Source organism: Myripristis murdjan, chromosome 9 (genome assembly GCF_902150065.1).
Source record: "Myripristis murdjan chromosome 9, fMyrMur1.1, whole genome shotgun sequence".
NCBI lineage: Eukaryota > Metazoa > Chordata > Actinopteri > Holocentriformes > Holocentridae > Myripristis > Myripristis murdjan.
The window spans coordinates 11515757-11535932 of record NC_043988.1 but is presented as its reverse complement, the minus strand read 5'-3'; the positions used below and the strand labels follow the sequence as shown (position 1 = coordinate 11535932).

The 20176-nt window shown below is 42.4% G+C and overlaps 1 protein-coding gene across 3 annotated transcripts in view; it reads right to left on the bottom strand.

Annotated features, from left to right (window-relative positions):
- Window positions 1-20176, bottom strand: part of cabin1 (calcineurin binding protein 1) — a 45902-nt gene that overhangs the window by 16401 nt on the left and 9325 nt on the right. For 2 of the 3 annotated variants that reach the window (XM_030060434.1, XM_030060433.1), the window contains exons 20-31: window positions 19636-19797; window positions 18608-18814; window positions 18255-18400; window positions 16939-17200; window positions 16527-16697; window positions 15765-15854; window positions 14603-14763; window positions 14299-14507; window positions 11746-11811; window positions 10749-10928; window positions 9727-10139; window positions 8111-8224 (exon numbers count right to left, since the gene is read on the bottom strand). In XM_030060434.1, coding sequence (XP_029916294.1) covers window positions 8111-8224; window positions 9727-10139; window positions 10749-10928; window positions 11746-11811; window positions 14299-14507; window positions 14603-14763; window positions 15765-15854; window positions 16527-16697; window positions 16939-17200; window positions 18255-18400; window positions 18608-18814; window positions 19636-19797 — 2181 coding nt within the window. The remainder of the gene's footprint in view (window positions 1-8110; window positions 8225-9726; window positions 10140-10748; window positions 10929-11745; window positions 11812-14298; window positions 14508-14602; window positions 14764-15764; window positions 15855-16526; window positions 16698-16938; window positions 17201-18254; window positions 18401-18607; window positions 18815-19635; window positions 19798-20176) is intronic. The other variant, XM_030060435.1, reaches the window with a different exon arrangement.

Here is a 20176-nt window from a genome sequence, read left to right as displayed (position 1 = left end):
GAGCTAAAAACATGGCATTCATCGAAGAAAGCCCTAATGAGGGGATGGAAAGACTTGCTGCGGGAAAGAGATCCTGTGGACTGGCTGGCCGTGTAGGAGGTGGGGAGGGTTGGGGAGTTTTCTCTCTGGGCAGACATGATAGGCAGCCTCATTAGTGCACAGTTCTGTCCGGGCAAGGCAACAGAACAACGGACTTGCTGCTGACAAAGGTAGCCCTCCTTTGCAGAAGGAGTGATAAGGTGTTTTTGCGACACAGGAGTCAACCTTTTCAGTGAGCACATGTCCTCTCAGCAGGTGTATTGGACAAGGTGTTTGCACTCTGAAGCTATTGATGTGAGTGCAGATGGTGGCCTTGGCTGTGTATAGTCATAACACACATGGCACTGAGTCGAGCTTATGCCCTAAGAAGTGTGCCGGAGGCAGAGCAAAGCTGACCGTATCAGGTTGGAACAAAACAAACGAAACAAAAGAGATGGCTCTATTAGCTACCGAAGACACTGGTCTTCGTCCTGACCGACAGCTCCAGATTGTCAGATGACATTTTCAAAGCCACTGGAGAGGAGCCAAGCAGGAAAGAAAGGCTAAATAAATCTGTCAAATCACATCGCATACCAGGGGATGGACTTAGAGAATATTCACTGAAAGAGAGTCAAAAATGGTCACATAAAATATAACATGGGCATTCAATCTCACATCCCATCAAAAATGAAAAAAAAAAAAAAAAAAAAAATCACATCTTTCCTTCACAAATAATAAATCAGAGATATAATTTTTCAGGGTTCTTCCCCTTAGGATTTCATCTTTTTGTCAGCGCACATTTGTTTCTAATGAGAGATTATTATTACTACTTTTTTTGTTCCTGAACACATCTCCTGAGAATAATTCGGTGCTCCATCTCTCCTTCTCAAGATGTTCATTAATCATTTCAGTGATGGGGTTACTGGGATCCTAATTCAGGTTAGTGGAATGATCCAGCTTCAGAGGCAGCGGACAGAAAAATGCTCAATAACTAGAGCATGCTCATGATGCCTGTGTGAAACACCAAAGATTTATCATTATATGATGCAATCACACAAGGCTTGGAAAGGCTTCCACTTTTCAAAGTTTTTTTTTTTTTTTTTGGCATTTCTGCTTTTTATTTGACAGTCACAGAAGAGAGCAGGGGAAAGCAGGGGAAGGAGAGGCGATGACATTTGAACCCAGGACACTGCGATCAGGACTCAGCCTTAACAAGTGGTGCACGCTCTTACCTGGTGAGCTACCAGGGCACCTCGGTTTCAACCTTTCAATACACAGATTACTAAAAGCCGCCAACAGGAATGGGACAAGCACGGTGAGGGGGTGGGCCATGCTCACTTAGAAAAACAGCCCTAATGGAGGAGAGTTGTTCCTCAGAAGAGAACCATCCAACCACAGCAAATCTGTTTAGCGAGAGCAGAGCCATGGCTTTGCACAGATTATGCTGTAGCACAACAGCTAAAGCAGATTTGTAAGACTTTAAATGCCATGATTTTAAGCATCTTTTTTCTTTTTGTAAAGGAAAATATGACCACTGTTCGATATCTGAAGCAACAGCTTTAGCACAAACATGGGCTGATATACGACCTAAGAATCGAACAAAGATTAAGATACACAGCCAAGACAGGGGAAGAAGGGAATAATTTGAAAAAAAAAAAAAGAGGATCATTAGGAAAAAATGAAATGTACTCTTCCCCCAACCATTTTCATCCTCAAAAGGAACCATTTATGTTTTCAATTTAGAGATGTGGGAGATGAAGAGAGAGATTTGACTGAAGAATATGCATGCCACATCATAAACAACCCCTAATTGCACACTTCATCAAGTATTACATCACATTAACAGCTAACACTAACATCCTAAGGTATCTGCTGCAGCATGCTAAAGTGGTATTTATGCTCTGGCCATCTTTTATGGAAAGAAAAACACTAAATAATAGAAAGAAGAGCAAAACGCAAGCAAACACTTCATCAAGTATTACATCACATTAACTTTAACAGCTAACACTAACATCCTAAGATATCTGCTGCAGCATGCTAAGGTGATATTTATGCTCTGGCCATCTTTTATGGAAAGAAAAACACTAAATAATAGAAAGAAGAGCAAAACGGAAAATGCAAAGTGTGAGAGAGGACAAGGGACAGATGAGGGATTTTCCCCTCTAGTTTCCTATGTAAAAGCCAGGGCATGACAAGAAGCTGGGTGTTTCCCAAACAGCATCTTACAGGGAAGCCCTCAGCCTGCTGTCTTCTCCATTTCATCCATCATCTCTTTTCAGCATGCCATCAAGGACAGGGAAGGCAAAAGTTCATAAGCTCTACTGTGGTATAACTTGTAAACTGCAGGAAACTGAAATGCATGTTGTAGAGATCAGTGCAGCTACACTGCCATAGCTGGGGAACCCCGGTAGCATACTATGTGTTAAGGCTGGGTCCTGATCACAACGTCCTGGGTTCAAATCTTTCCTGTCTCTCTCTACTATGACTGTCAAATAAAGCAGAAATGCCCAAAAATAAAGTACTGTAGCTGCAAATATCTATAATAAATTAATTGCCGTGAAAAAGTTCAATCTGTAAACTCTTCACTAAAAGTTGGCAAAAGGCACAAACACTGTCTGAGTATCATTTCACATTAGATTATATTATTTTTTTTCCTTTGTCAAACTAAGAACTAAGGCAGGAAACAGTTTCCAACAGGCCTCTGCAGTTCCAAAATTTAACAGGCAATTTCACTATTTTTCCAGCCAACAAAATTTTTATATTATAACACATAGCATGGCTAGGTAACTTCTAATATTACCAGTATTTGGCTGATGTTCATTTTCTAACCTTCCACATCCTTCCTCAACATTATTAGGCTACATAACATGTGACAACTCAGGGCCAGTGGATCAAGACCTACAGAGAGTGGATTTGCAGTTTTTCCATACTGCTGGAGTAGCGCTTTCCCTCACTTACACTGAACATAATAATACCCTGGTGACATCACTGTTTAAGTGCATAGTGCACTCACCTCACCACATGCACAGACCAATGATTCATGTCACTTTTTATCAAGGCACACAACCCTGAAGAATACCACTGAAAATATCAGACGAAACACTGGCACTACTAAAGGCAACTGTTTTTGCATCAGCTGGTTCTCTGGGTCCAATTGGTGTCTCTCTTTCTCTCTCTCTCTCTCTCTCTCTGCAACAAAACCAGCCTAAGGCTACTGACTGCAGAGGAAAACCAGGCAGAGTGAAAACACACATCTGTGTTGCCAGAACTGGGCAGTCCTCTCCTCATCCACAGGCCAAGTTAAGACACTCCACTCCAAGTAAAACACCAACTCTTGCAAACCGCAGGGAAAGTCTGCTCACACAAAATAGATTCACTTGATCGTGCTCTCAATTCTGTAAAATCTGTGGGATAGACAGAAAGCGACTCACCATCACCAAGGAAGGCTACTCCACTGGTGCCTGTGTTAGTATTCTTTTGGACCATTTCCTGCTGGCGGTAGCAGCACCAGCAGCCCTGGCAGCGCCCCCACCCTGAAAGCGGCTCACGCTCAGAGAGCAAGGGGTGGGCTGCATTTGGGTGCTGGAGCAGCGAGAGCTGCAGGAGACAGCAAGAGGGAAGCACGGCTGCACACGGCAGAACAGGAGTGGAAGGAAGAGGAGAGGATGGCAGTTGCGTTGAGAGAAGGAGAAACAGTGCTGGCGTCAGGGCCTATAAGCTCAATATGCCACTGACAGACAAGCTGACTCGTTCTTCTCCCGCTTTCAAACCCTGCCATCTCAAAACAAAAACACCCACGCACTCTCTATCTCCACTCCCCCTGACCCTAGCCTGCTGGAGTTCTTTTCCCCCTCCTCTCCTCTCTTCCCTCTCACTATACACAGCACACAGCCAATCCCAGCAAGTCTTTACTAGCCAATCAGAGGCAGGCTGAGTAACTCCCGCCCATTAGTGCACACCCACACAATACATACACAAACAGAGGGGTGAGAGACAGTAATGAGGAAACAGATCGAGTGCAACAGAGAGGAGTAGAGCAAATAAGCGCCAGGGGGAGGGGAGGGCATGATCACCCTGAAGACCGAGAGCAACAGGAAAAGAACAAGAAAACACAAACTGGTGAAAAATGGACTCAACACAACCAGATCAATGTAGTGTCAAGCAGAGAGAGGAGAACAGATGTAAAAATGACCAAAAAAGAGCATTTGAAAAAATGAAAGCCTTTATTAATAAAAAGAAGCAGGCCAAACAAGAAGGTTGCTTGAGAGGCAAGATAGACCTACGCACACAAAACACTTCCTCACGCAGCAGTGCACTGACAACAGCTCTCACCTTCTTCCTTTCCCCTCTTTCATCTCTGCTCGTGTTTCTCCAGCTGGCCACCATAAACATACTAAGCAAACACACCTTGTTTTTGTGCTTCCTGTTATGAGTGAGGCAAAAAAAAAAAAAAAAAAAAACTGCTTCAAAATGTTGAGCTCTAGAAAGCCGAGACTAGGACGAAAAAATAGAGAACATAGTGCCGAGCAGGGTTAGCATCCAAGATGCAAATCAAAATATCAACTTCTTCAACACATGTATTAATTTGGCTAACACTCCACCCCTCACAAAAAAAAAGCAAGGTTCTCCTGAGTGGAGCTCCACCTACAGCACATTGCACAGCTGAACACACAAAATCTTTGAGTCATACATCAAAGTAATGCAAGCCATACAAGTGTAACTGCCCCCAAAAGACAACTCAAACCTAATATAACAAGACAATGAAGATTTACCTACAAGCAAAGTTTAACTCGAGCTGTCAAAGCTGACATGAAAGCTCGACAGGAGAAGACAGCAAGAGTTAAGTTAAAACATCAGGGTGCTATATTGTTTGTCTGAAATGTAGCAACGAGGATAATCATTTTCTCTGGAGAGTGAATTTGCGAGTGGGTGGAGGAATATCTAAGCACATGTGTGTGCGCTGGGGAATGGTGGTGGGGTGAGGGGGTGGGGGCAATACCATGCCTGAGCAAGCACGCAGTGACTCTGCAGGATCAGACAACAGTAGTCCTGTGCAGCCAGAGGGTCCAAACCAAGGAGGGTTTTTTTCTGCCCTGACAAGTGCTATGCTCTGTATTACAACAGCATTACAATCAAATGTCACGTGATCCAGCCTTGACTGTGATCCTGACTCTCACACAATATTAACCTTGACCTGTTACATAACCTCATTAAAATACTGCCTTAAAACATCTGTCAAATCACCGATTTCAATTTGAGGAAGTAATACTCACCGTCTAACAAGTTGCTTACCAGTTGAACAGAGTGCCCTGGCTCTCATAAAAAGCACTAGTATTGAAGTCTAACAGCAATAAATTATGCAATACAACTTCAACCAATCTGGATCATTGCAAAACAGCAGTATATAGGTTACTTTATGCAGGCCCAGTTGATATAACCCAGCCAAAGCAAAAGGGAAAGTAGGGCATCATGACCTATATAAGGCAACTGAGTGTTCCCAACGGGTTCAATGAGGTACATAATCAATTGAGAGACATGTCTCCTTGACATCCAGGTGCAAGGCGTCTTTTCACATCATTCATGTGATGCTCCATGGTCTGTATCAGTTTCTGACAACTGTCATGCACTCGGTCATTCTGTCACTCAGAAGTGACTGTTCACTGTCTGCCTAACACAATGCATAATACATTCAAACACTGACAGTGGTTGATCAGTCAGGATGCTTTAATGAGAAAAGGCAAGTCAAACCTAACTGTATAGCCAGCTAAGACTGATTTACCTGGAGCACAGACGTTAATTCAAGGGCTTTTGATTGATTTTCAAAGTTTTGTTTGGTGAATTTCAAGGACTCAACATTGTTATGTTTTGTGTTAAGACATGACACTGATCAAAATTAGACATAATAAGAAAAAACAGTGAGATCATTAGGAAATCACTGTAAAGTGTTGATCGTAGTACAGAGACAGTTAAGGCACACCGATTCTGTTTTTTTCCCCCTTGAGATTATTTTTTTTTTGCATTGTGCTTTATGATAGGCACAGTGGAAGGAGACAGGAAGGACAAGGCAGAGAGAGGGAAGACACACAGCAAAGAGCCCAGGCTGGAATCAATGCAATGAGGTCTCACCTAGGTGTCCCAGAGCCTTCGTTTTCAAAACCTTTGAGGCCTTCTTGTATTTATCTCAAATCTACAAGCTTTCAAGGATTTTCAAAGCCCACTGGGAAGCTGTAACAGCATTGATGGAAGATAAAAAATGTTGAAAGGTTCAGGAAGGTTGAAAATAATGCTATCCCTTTCCTGAAGCAACTCTATTATACAGTCTTAAACAATCGTTAGACTCACAGAAAATGGGCCAGTTTGATTAATATTTGGCAGGGTTTGCAGTGCTCCACAGCAGAGAGAGACGACGTGGTTTGAAGGGAACAGTAAAGCTCTAACAGTTGGTATGCCAGGGCGGCAGGTTTGCCTCCAGAAGGGGCTCTGTGAGAGCCCGGTGGGAGCCAGAGCTCTGCAGAGTCCTCTCCCAGCTCAGACCTGGCCCTCACACACCACATCCACAGTCTGTTACCAGAAACCTTGGGGCGCTACAGCCTACGCACTCACCTACGTCCCAGTACATGCACACATCCATACAGGTCCCCACTAAAGACATGAGGCATTGACTTGTTATAAGATTATGTCTTTTTTTATCTGCACTATTACAAAAGTGAGAGCATTTCGGCTTTGAGAAATCACACAAGGACAGAATCCAAAGGTAAATCCATTTCTTACTCATACGGAAATAGCTGTAATACCTATTTCCATAAGGATTTCATTCAAATAAAGGTGAAAAGAGGTAAATGAACTGACATGCAGAGCAGATGACAGATCCAGACAGTAATCTCATCCTTTGGAACCTACCAGGGGTCTTGTAATTCTGGGAGGCAGATAATACAACAATAATACACTGTGTGACTTCATTCATGACAGCGCCTCTATGTAGTGATCCATAATTAGGGCTGATTTTAGGGCATTAAATTGAATTCTCTGAATGCTTATGAAAACATACACCTAACCGTGTTCTGTGTCAACCCTGCACTTAAAGTGAACACAGACAGATCATTGGGAAAGAGTGTGAAAACATCTTCGGTTCATAGGTTCTTCATCTATCAGATTGATTTTGCAGTGCAGTGCAATGACATTTAACTAGGGAGCCACAGAGCAAATCAAATCATTATCAGTTAAATAAACTGATAATCAATTAGGCTTACCTATCATGGATATGGAGTCATAACACTATACAGAATGTGTGCGTGTATACCCTGCATTTGTCAGTACTCTGAAAAGTGCCAGGTGGTAAGTGCAGTCTGAGAGGTAAGTGGAAATTTAGATGAATTATAGGTAGGAACAGAGCATTTTCAAAGCAGCCACTTTGACATGAAATAGCAGGTAAACACAGGTGATAGTAATCACATTAATGAAGGTCTAAAAGCACTGACATTTTGGTGCAACAGAGCCAGGGCCCTAGTATTGTTCATGCTGGTTCACTGGGAAGACTCTGATGTACTTAAATGGAACACAACCTTAATTAATGTCATTAGTAGCACCTTTGTTTACCTGCTATTTCATGTCAGTGCTTTGAAAACGGTCAATTGTCAGGCACTTCAAAATTACATTTTTCAATCATAAATAGTTTTTTATTTGAAAAAAGATATTTTTCTTGTTGAAGCAAAAAATATATATTTATCTAAACAAAACTGTACACACGTTTGTTGCATATAAAACTGTGACAACACTGAGAGCAGACAATACAATATTATTTATTTATTTTTTAAGTTATCCTAATATGCCACATAAGTGCCTGCATCACACTGTGAAACAGAAACCAAAAATGGCGGGGATATCCTCCACATCAACAACTTTGTGCAAACCTGAAAAACACCTCTCTGCCTTATGTAAGCCACTACACGTGTGATGGGATTTTCACAGGTTAAGTGTTGCCACACATGTCTGCAGTGATGACAGAAAAATGTGTTTGGCAATATGTGATGACATAATGAAATACTGACAGTGCAGTAATTGCCATTCTTGTAGAGTGAACTCTGTCACTTACATTAAACAGGTTGGTCTTGTTTCTTTCGCAGAAAAGTCCTTGTGCTGGCATGTGCTTCAGCTGTTGCCATGGGACACTGCTTCCTAGCAACACGTCTCGAGCCCACTGTAAGTTCTGTGAAAAAAAAAAAAAAAAAAACATACATTTGTAGTTACATTTCAATATATAACATACCGAAATTCATGAACAAAACAAATGGATAACCCTCCTAACTGAATCACGATGGATAGACAATTGATAGAACAAGAGTGGGGGAAATTAGTGGTTAAATTATACACTGCTGGGAGAAAAAAAAGCTTATTTTCAATCAGAAAATTGCAATCATCTTTTCGCAGCATTATGACTCACAAATCAGGGTGTACACCAGTGCTCAGCTTGAAAAGATTGCAAGCTAAAACCACTTCATGATATCTACCACAAGCCCAGTAGCTTCTAACATGAGATTTAAAGCTCCGTCTCTCCATCCATGTTTCTAGTGCGAGTAATGCTGGCCAGTCGATGCAGGTACCGCAATTTTCTTGAGAACAAAAAAGGGCGACAGAGGCTTTTAGCACCACATGTGAGTTGAGAGCATGCTAAGCTACCTGTGTCAACACCATCACATCAAGTGACTGTGTCATCAAGTTATTGCTACAGTGCATTCATATTTCCTTTCATCGGCTCTGAGGAGACCTCGGCTGCAGGCAGAAATTGGGGAAAGCCTGTACAGGACTCAATTAAAAGTCACTCTACATCAGTAGATCCCTCTGGGAATTATATTATCTTAATTGAAGTTAATAACCGTGGTGCTCATGACCGCTGCTACAAGAATCAAGGAAAATTCAATATTGCTTCCATCTTGCTTACAGTTTCAAGCATGTAAGCAGGCCAAAAAATGTATTTTGGTATTTGTCTGCCAGTAAATGATGTAAATGATGTCTAAACTTCAGCTTTTAACCACCATTTAAAAAGGCACAGCACTATTTTTCTCAATCAAAATGGTCCATAGACTGTAGAAGAGCCAGAACCAGAACCACAAGCCAGAACCACTGAAACACAAACTTGCACTGTTTGTAAATGGAGGTCAAATATATGTTTAGTGATATTACAAAACAAATAGAGTGCTAGTACCCTTCCCTCCCCAGCTCATCCATATTGAGTAGGGACCAAGGCTGCGTTAAAATGCCTCTACAAACAAGAGTGCTGACAGAAGGATGCCACCACAGTCAAGCTCAACACAACCTCCCTGTGCCAAACTGGCTGAGAGAGCATTGCGCTACCACCCACGCACACCTCTGCCCACAGAGCCTTATAGCCAACATGTATGCTGCTTCAGCACCTCCTGTACCACTGCAGAGGGTCCATAGGAAATTACAAGAAACAAAAAATATAAACACAATTATACTAGTAAGCCTGGCAGCTCTAAGTCTCCGACATAAGCTACGCAAAAGGTCGATGTGACTTTCATGGGATTGTAGGAATTCATACAAAGTGATCTCTAAATGTCAGCCTTCGTGGCAGGAGACACTGATAACAGGTGTATGGGCTTAGGTTTAACGGATGATTTGGCCTGTGGAAAGCAATGAGGATGGGCCAGTGCCATTAAATAGTGGGGTAGCTGAGAGAGGTGGACTGACCTGATGGGTCTTACTGTTGGTATAGAAGAAGGCCAAGCGGTAGAGGCTCTTGTAGTGCTGTGGGAAGCGGCCCAGGCAGAGGAACAGAGCACGAACACACATTTCCACCAACATGCGTCTCTGGTCGCTGCGGTCTGCAGGCAGGGCTTTAGGCACCTCTACCACCTCGGGGGGTGGCTCTGGTTTCTTCTTGCTCTCACTGACTGGGGTCTGAGGGGTGACCTGTTGAGAGGGGGCTGGCTTCGGGGGCGTGGCTGTGACAGGTAGAGGATGCAGACAGGGTTCCACTGAAATCTTGGGGCCTAGAGCTTCAGGCAGTGTTACCGACACAGTATCCACCACTTCCTGGACAACTTTATCCTCCATCTGGATGCCAATGTGTCCTCCTTCACTGGTTTTCTCGCCATGTGAAACTAGTTTAGGATTCAAAGCAAAGAGTTATTAATGACTCAAACAACACGTAGCAAAGTAATTTAATCGACTGCCTTTGATTTAAGCTAATAACTCCTAAGTCCTGGTCAGCCTGGAAGGGGCTTCCCTCTCTCTATGATCCTTCCCCAGACTCCTTGCATTTCTCCCCTTTTTGGCCACATGAACCTCACAAATTTATTGGACTTCGGCAAAAAGGTTGACAAATGCGGAGGACTCAAAGGCAATATTCTTACATGTTATCAAGGACAACTGTACAAATCATTGGGACAATTAGCAGGTTGGGCTTTTCTGTTCAAAGTCAGATGGACAACTCGAGAGACTAATGAGAGCAAAGGGCTGGGTCTTATTAGCTCACACAGCTTGTTTTCCAGAATAACCGTGGGCCTTCTTCCTGGCTTTTTACAGAGAAGAAAGATTGGGAACAAGATTATCTGTGGGGGTTTAGGTCAGTGGATTATCGTTTTTGTTTTGTACTGTATATACCGTGAGCCTGTGAAGTCGTTTGAGACTGTAACAGTGATTAAGGGCTCAAAATAAACTTGAACTTCAAAAGGATCAGTGTGAAGTCCCCTGTTCCCATACAAGGGTACCTGTGTCATCGGCGGCAGGCTGCCCCTCCTTCACGGGGGTTGTGTTTTCTGATGAGGAGGAGCTGGCCTTCCCTGAAGCCAACTTGTGGCTGCTGTCCTGTGAGCTGGTCGGATCTGTGAAGGCATCCTGGGTGGAGTTGGAGTCAGAAAGCATCACCACCTCACTGTCCTGACTGCGCTCTGCCAGGAGATGAAAAACAACAAGGGTCATCTGCTAGGGCCAAACAAACAATTTTAGCCTCTGGGATAAAATGGAAAGATACTCCTGTCAAGTGTTATTCTCTCCTAACAATGACAGTATATATAGCTTTAAATTTTCCAAATATTTTGTAGGGATGCTCAATTTATCAGTGCCTATCATAGTATTAGCCAATATATGAAACTGTAGCATCATGTGGGAAATTTCAACCATTGAAACTGGGACAACTGCACACTTTGGCAGCACGCTGTGTGGCCCTTTTGCAAACTGTTGATAGATAACAGACCGTTTTAAAATACCAAAAGGTAAAATATTCCATGTTGGAATGAACAAAAAGAAATCCTTATTAGTGTATCACTATCACTGCATCATTAGTGGTGGACTCAATTGTTACGAGGGAGAGGTGGTTTGTTTTAGTAACAAGCCCAAAACCTAAATGCCAGCATTCCTGTTAATTGCCACTTTATGCAGCTTCAGCAAGAAATGTCCTTGGCAGGGGACTGTAAGTAACAAAATTAGCAGGAGGGCAACAAAATTGCAATTTTAGAGAAAAATGCACCCAAGGCACTATTTAAAAGATTCACATTAATGACTTAACACCAACATATATTATAAAGAGCAGTACAAAATGGATGGCAGCAACACAGTTTTACAGACATAAGATACAAGTTACTTTGGCACTGTAAGAGCTTGTGTGACCTGTGCTTCCTATGGGAAGGCACTTAACATTTTCTTTAAGATCTGATTTTGGACTGAAAGCATAGTCTCTTAAAGTCTGGTGGGTATTAAGAGCAGTACCATTCAGGGAAGCCAGCCACATTGGAGACCTGGGCAGGCAGTAATCATGGTCAAACTCTGGGGAGGCTGTTGAAGATATGGGGAGCTGGTTTTACAATATAATCAAGCAAAACTGTATCCCTGGATTGATAAGAAGAAACTGAGAGAATGACAATTTCTTAAAACAAATAAATAAATAAACAAACAAACAAAAATAAATCACATTTTTGACAGCTGAGTTCAGTATTAATGCTACTCCCCTTTATAACCTAGAACCTGATTCAGACTCAAAACTATCTCTCTGCAAGAGCACACAAAGATGTGAATCATAGTGACAGACTTGCCTGTCAATTAACACAATTCACAGTTCCCCTAAATGTGTAAGGAAACCGATCAGTTAATGAGAATCTTATTGTGATGATCTTAGCTGGCTCAGTCAATAAACACTAGCATTTCTTCCACAAAAGGCAGCAACTGCACAATAAAGGCCATAATCTGTGAAATTATGAACAAACAAAACTGAGAGCTGCTTCTTTGGCAGAAAACACTCAGAGATATGTTTGTACCTCTGGACAGTCACCCTTGGCTGTTACTGTGCGTATCAACTGATCTCCTGTTTCACTGTCAATTCATCAACATCAAGAAAATCTTTGTTCTTTTGTTTCTTGTTCTGGCTGATGTGAGTTAATGTTCAAGAACACAACCACAAAAAAAAAAAAAAAAAAAAAAAACGAGAACACAAGACAAGACTGCTCAGCATTATAGGAATAATGTGAAGTCTTTAAGGGTGGATTTCTCCCTGTAATTATTTGATAAATGCATTGTTACAAGCAAATCAAGCGTAGGTATGTTTAGAGTCTGAATCAGGCCCTACAGTCTTCTGTCACCATGATTTGCTTCAAACAGGCCTCAAGCCACAGGGACTGGACACCCACAGGCAAACCTGTGCATGGTAGTCTATTTTCTACCTTCAGCCTCAGAGATGTGTGTGCCAATAAGGGGCCAGTCACATTCTTTCAGACATGGCATTTTCACATTAATTGAACATAATTACATTCCAAACACAGGATTCACAAAAGATTTAAAATATCGCCAGGAAATTTAAGTTTCTCTGTAAATTTAAGCCAACACCAAACCCAAATAAAATGTGACCACATGACACACTAGACCATTTAGTGCATTGTGATAAGGGACTGAATTTGTCCGGAAGTGGAGACATTCACCCCATTAGATCTACATGCATATATAAATGGCAAAGCAGGTGGTAGAAGCAAGCAGGCAGAGAGGTAGCAGGCAGGTAGGTAGGTAGGTAGGAAGGAATCTGGAAAGGGTGACAAAACTGGCAACATGGGCAATATGGCTGCATTATTCGCACATTCAAGCTAGACATGATTCAGGGCATGGCGTGGGTGGAAGGATGTCACTGGCTTAAGCTTTGTTCCATGTAGAGAATAGCCAGGGCTATGTTTTCTCCAACAGCATCTCAGCATGTTTGTTTCACAATCGTATTTGTTGCACTGACTTATGACAGGAATACATTTTTTTTTTTTTAATTCCAAATGGCTCAATATCAGGCTGCTGCTTGCTTCTGACTCCTAGACAATATAAAATACTAATCCAAAGCACTGAGGTGTACTTACAATGTCTTTAACACTATGACATGTAATGCAATTAAAAAAAAAAAAGAAAGAAAGAAAAGAAAAGTAAAAACTGTCAGAAGCCATTACGCAAATGCATTCAGTTCTTCTTTCTTGTCCTGCTTTAAGATATGTATACCTTACTGTGTGGGGTGTGTAATACTAAAAACACTCACAATATTCTTGCATTATTGGAGTACACCCAAAACTTACAGTACCAAACACAAAAACTAGTATTCTCAATTGTAGGGGAAGGAGTAAATCCCAAATTGTCAGCCTTTTTCTCCTTTTAGACTGACCTGAGATGAATTCCTCAGTCTATGACCCAGCATAGGTAAAGCATGTTAACTGTCATTGACTGACGTGGAAGCTGGTCAAGTATAGCCAAGGCTGTCACTGGAAAGGCGTTAACATAAATAAATGCAGTACTGCATGACAAAGCTATTTCATCAAAGCTGATGCATTTGCTATATGATGTTACAAGCTCAGAAAATTACAACAGCAATTATAAAATATTAGGAGAGGCAAGAAGAGTGGGAGGGAAAGTAAATAAGGTGAATGACCAACAGTAAAACAGATTGGCTAAAAATGGATGTTATACCAACACACATACACACACACATACACACACACACACACACACACACACACACACACACACACAGACAGACACTGGCCTGAATGCTCTCTGCCAAACGCCGCCTTCACACCTGTGTGAACAGTGCTGCTTATAAGGTGCAGCAAAGCAGTCAATCAGTAGCCATATTGCCCATTTCACCACATCCCAATCACCCAGTGCATGTGGGGATCATTATTACTGAAACCAAAGCCATTAGCATGGTGATTAGCCTTCTGAGCACTCCCCAGTGGGCCTGTCCCAGTGCAGAAAGGGCATAGCGCCCAACCCCAGAGGCAGTGTCTAGGACTGGGACTGTACCATCGGCCTGCTGCTCCTTATGCTGCTGCTGCCACTGCTGCCGCCGGAGTGTTTTACGTTTGGCGTAATCGTGGTCGACCGGTGTGGCCATGTAAAGAGGGGATGTCAGACCTGGAGCGGCAACTGAGGGAAGGGAGGAGCCGAGGACATTGCCTGTGCAAACAGATGAACAGTGCGAGTCTTCATCCATCATGGAGGGAGGCTTCTCCCTGGAATGAATCAAGAATAGGATCATGTATGAATATTGGGCCTTACGGACAATCAAGTTCTCTCAATACTACTGGGTTAGGTTTTTGTAGCTTACTTTTCGTGGGACCTGGGCATACTTGGCATGCTCTTCTCCTCCCCCCTGGCAAACGGCCCCGTGGCCGCCTCAACCATCATATTGAAAAAGAGCTCGTGATCCAGGTCAGGTTCATCAGCCTCTAGCAGTTTTAGGATGGTGGCACTCAGACGGAAATACAACTAGAGAGGAGATATTAGAGCTCAATCAATCAACCGAGTTTATTTGTCACATGTAATCATATCATAATCACAGTGAAATGTAATCACAGTGAAATGTAATTTCCCCAGCTCCTTCAATTTATGCATTAAATATGATAGGAATCATAATAAATATAAATGTATGATTTGAGTGAGGTGGCAGTCTTAGGCAGTGGCCACATTTAGGATCCTAGTGGCCTGAGGATAGAAGCTCTTTCTTAGCCTCTCAGTGCTGCCCTGGCGTATCCGGTACCTTCTTCCTGACCGCAGCAGAGAAACAACAAAACAGGCCATTATCTGGGTGGTTGGGATTAATGATTCTCCTAGCCTTATTATTGAAGTGCCTGGTGTAAATATCATTTAGGCAGGTTTGCCAAATGGCCCTGTCCAGTACTCCAGTACTCAGCCAAGTCTCGGCCAAACAAAAGTCACCACTGTCCCCGATATCCCACTGCAAACTGATGCGAGCATGGAGGTCATCCAGCTCACTATCCAACACCTGCACATTGGCAAGCAGAATTCCCAGCAGAGAAGATCAAGCCGCCCAGGATCACCTACCTGGGTGCCCCCTTCAATGCCAAGATGGATGCTATGTAGTCAGGATGTTTACTCCAATGTATACATTTGAAAACCTTGTCCAGCCAGGTAGCAGAGTTGGCAGAAGAGTTTGCAGAATGGTGAGTTGACCATTTCCCTATCCTGACAAGTGTCTTATAGTCATATGTGATCATTGTCCAATATTACTCACAAAAAGTACAACTAATTTCACAAAAATAAGCATACATTTGTATATATTTAGCAGAACTAACAGAGAGGTGTCTGGATAGGTCTACATCTTCTAGAACTTTCTAAAGATACAAAGTTAATGATCCACAGGTCCATGGCTTTTGTCCTTCGATTAAAGCACGCTGTAACAGAACTCACAAAACACTGCAACAGTGTGACACAGGTAGAGGCCCTTTGCAGGACTATGCATAGTTTACCTCAAGGGCTTCCATGGCCAGGTCTGGAGGATTATGGTAATGGATTTTCCGGGGGTACCTGGCTGCCTCCTCATGCAGATAATGTGCTGCCTGTAAATATAATGAAGAGAGTGTCAGCAACACATCACAATCATCTGATTGGCAAAAAAAAAAAAAAAACCTATGAATAGATAAAACTAAGGGAAATTACTGCATTAGAGAGGAGATAACAGAGTGATGTGAGTTGACACTGCTCCCCCATCATCTGCCGACCTCCACAGCCTATTGTTTCGTACAAGTTCAGCTGCCTCCACTGATCTAATCAGAACAACAGAGCTATGAGAAACTCCATACATTTTTCTATCATGGAGAACATCTTGCGGGGGTGGAAGGGCACTGATCTTTGTTTCTGTGGGTGGGTTATGAAACCGCTTATAGGCCGAGCTAGAAAAATGTCTACAATCATCTCAATATTAAAGTATATGCTGAGAAGTATATTTTCAACCTGGTGCATACTTTCCTAGTTTTTCACATTGTTAAAATTGATAGTGTTCAATACTAACTATAACAATGAAAATAACCCAGAATTATCCTTTAACACTGCTTCCAACTAACATATTATGTTTACTCATGGCACCTTGTTGGAACTGACAAATTTCATCTGATGCCAGTATGAAAGAACCCACCACCAAAATTCATTGTTCACACTGTTTCCTGCAGCACATGCAATGGACAAGATCAGGTAACACTTAAATTTGGCACCTTAAGTCCTCTGTTGCGTACCTTTTTGTAAAGCTGCAGGTACTCCCGTGGAGGTTGTTTGCGTTTCTCTGCTATCTTCCCAAGCATGTAGTGGATGAGCCACTCTTCCTCATCACTGTCACCCTCACAACGGGAAGCAGCCTGGAAACACTGAGAGGCTGTCTCCAGCATGGAGTCTCTCCGCTCCTCCATCTGAAACAACACACACACACACACACACACGCACACACATCAGAGCTTTGATGAGGAATCTACCTCAAGGGGACAAATGAATTTACTATGCAGCAAATACATATGTGGAGCAAACAGACATGACACAATGTGACATCTATTTAGCTCACAGAGGTGGAAAATCAGACACAATCAAATCTGACAGTGAATACATCGAAGCAACAAAAGAACTGCTGCTGTCTCATGTTCACACGCGCCTCACCTGTTTAACCACTTCAGGAGGCAGCTCGCTGCGCCACTGTTTAAGCTGTCGTGAGGCAAATGAATGCAGGGCGTATGATATGGTACCATACTCGATCCACAGGGACAGGTTGGAGCGGTCTATCTCCAGGGCTCGCTTAAAGCAGTTGAGTACAGCTTGGGAGTGTTTCCAGATGGGCCCGTCACTCTTCAGCTCGTTTGAGTTGAGTTTGTCCTGGATACGACTCGCCCTGGCTAAAGCCATGCCGGCCCAGGAGTCAAACCTGATGGAAAACACACACACTGTCTCTACACCAGCGCTGTCAGGATGAATTCTAGTATACTGAAGTTTACTGGCATAGCCTTTTCAGCATCTCTCACAGGAGTGAAATATTCTTTTGGGGCCACAGAGGAGTGGAATATGTTTTTATCAGCATGTCAAAGAATAAGAGGTCAAAACTGAATCAAACTACACATATACAAAGCCCCTGTGGCTCACCTGGTTGAATGCATACCACGTACTGTTAAGGCTGACTCCATGCTGCAGTGGCCCGGGTTTAATTCCAACCCGGACCCTTCACTGCATGTCATCCTTTCTCTGTCTGTCCTGTCTTTCCTGTCTCTCTTTCTACTGTCACTGTCCAATAAAGCATAAATGCCAAAAAAGTAATTTGTTAAAACAAACTGCACATAAGTACAAAGTGGAAGTAGGTGGATATTCAGCCAAATGCTGTGTTTGTGAAATTGCAGAACTATTTTCACAATTCCAACTTGCTTGCCGTAGTTAAATGGGGAAGTTGTTCCGCAAATGGTAAACAAAGTGTTTGGGTAAATAACTGTTTACTTAAACTTTGTTTATACTTGAACATAGTGGTAAAGGAACTAGAATTGAACTGAATCACAGCCAAACTGAAAACAAGGCACATGGTTGGCCTTATATTCAGAATGGATGAATAAATGGTGTTGTTTTCTCTGAATGATACATAAAAGTATATATAGAACCAAATGGGTCTAAATATACTTGGACAGCAATTAATATCCTTTTGCAAGCCATCCAAATTCGACCAATGTGTGCATGTCTCAAAGGGATTTACATGCTATATCAAATATATATCTCATACTTTATCACTAGATACCGTACCGCATCATATACATATACATGGTACATTGTACTTGGCAAATATAATGAATGTCATTACACTGTGTTTGCTAATCTTTACTGCAGAGACTAACAAAGTATAAACATTGAAGATGTAAGAAAACAGGATAGATTCTTCAGTTTTTTCGCTTCTGCTAAAGCAACATATGCAGATGTAAAGAGATGAGCTGAATGCCAACCTGTTGGGACACACACAGATGTCATGCATATAGAACTTGATGGCTTTGGACTGCTCCTTGTTCTTGAAGTGGTAGTCAGCCAGCAGGTAGTAGATCTCATTAATGATGGGGGGCGCAGGTGCACCACCCTCCGGAAGGCATGGAGCCTTAAAGACAACAAAAAGCACCACTTCTTTAGTAGCTGCATTCAAACTGCATCACAACTCAAGCTTAGCAGGAGACTAAATGGCCAGGTGTGGCTTAATAGAAAAACAGCATGGTGATACAGAGACCTTGAGATACTTAACATCCACTCATTTAGCACGTCTGACTCACTGGTGTTTTTAACATTGAATGCAGACCCGCTGACTAACCTTTGCTGTTGTGCCCTCGATGTAGGCCGCCACTTCGTCCATGGTGAGCGTAGGAGTGTCACTAGGGGGAGCAATGCCACAGAACCTTCTCAGTAGATTAGCCAGGTCTGCAGACACTGTGCTAGTCTTGTAGCTGTCAAACTCAGGCAGCGTCTTTGGTTTAAAATACTGGAACATGAAGAGGGAATTGCTCCACAGCAGCTCAACCTGTAGCCCAAACATAAGATTTAAACATAAAATGTTTAAGTCACCATCACTGTCTTGGTTATTTGGCCTACCAATGTGTATGACTAATGCAAATCAACATATCTGCTAACTTGTGTTCTGCTTTGAAAGTCTCTGTTCTCATTCTTCTGTCTTCACCGAGAAATTAAAATACTGAACATGGGTTCAGTTATAAGCTTGAGGGCAGTGATCAGCATTTCTAACTACACACAGCAGTGGGAATGACAACCACCTAGTGGCCAAATAAATACACTACAAAGTGGTTGTGTGTGTGTGTGTGTGTGTGTGTGTGTGTGTGTGTGTGTGTGTGTACGTGTGCGTGCGGCGTGCGTGCATGTGTGTGGGGCAGCTATGCCTTTGAAGCTAAGCCTCAAAGGAGCAGAATGTTCCAGTAGTAGCCAGACCAAACTCATAGTAATGCAAATCTAATTCCAGTAAAAGGATTTGGCTATAATCTAAATGTGGCCCTATTTGGGGTTCTGTGTTTCACTGTCTAAATGAAATAACTGAAGACTTCCCAATTGGACAGGCCATCACAAATGACAGTCAGTGGCACGCCACTGTTTCAGCAGGGCTGGGATTAACTTTGGTGTCAATACGTTATTTCTGGGTGGCAGCTCTGATTACAGGCATTTCACTCTGATACCCAAGCTGCCACCAGTGCAACAGAAACAAGCTGCAAGAATATGAAAGCAAATAGCACAACTGACTTCAGGTTCCACTGCATGTGTTTTTCATGATGCACTGAAGCAAAACCATGCATAGATTTAGATACAGATTTAGAGAGGATATGAGTGTTTGACCTGTGGAGCAGAGTGGTCCTCAAGATAGCGGGCCTTGCTCTTCTTACTGGGATAAGCATACAGGCAGAAAAAACACTGCTCCAGTGCCACTTCCAGCTCCTCTTTGTAGGGATGGGAGTCATCATTGGAGGAGGCTGCAAGCTCTTTTTCCAGAACCCGAATCTACACCAAAGACATGGCAAAAAGCTCTGTGAAACTTTTTATATAATCCATACAAATGATTGCATCTGCTGCTAGTTTGCCTCGTATGACTGGCTTTCCACCTAAATCATCAAATGGAATTACCGAGCAGCACATGAGGATTATGTTTCTAATGGTGATAGTTTTGCTTCATGACATAATAATGCTGTCACTTTTACTGTGTTAAAAATGATTTCCTGAATATTCAGAGGGTCAAAAATAAATAAATAACCTTTAAAATAACCTTTATTTTATCCAATCACTAGCAAGACTTCTAACCCAATTGTAGGAGCAAAGTCTCATATGTTGTTTTCTCTGCATAATGAACAGATAGATCACCACCAAAAATGAGACATGGGGA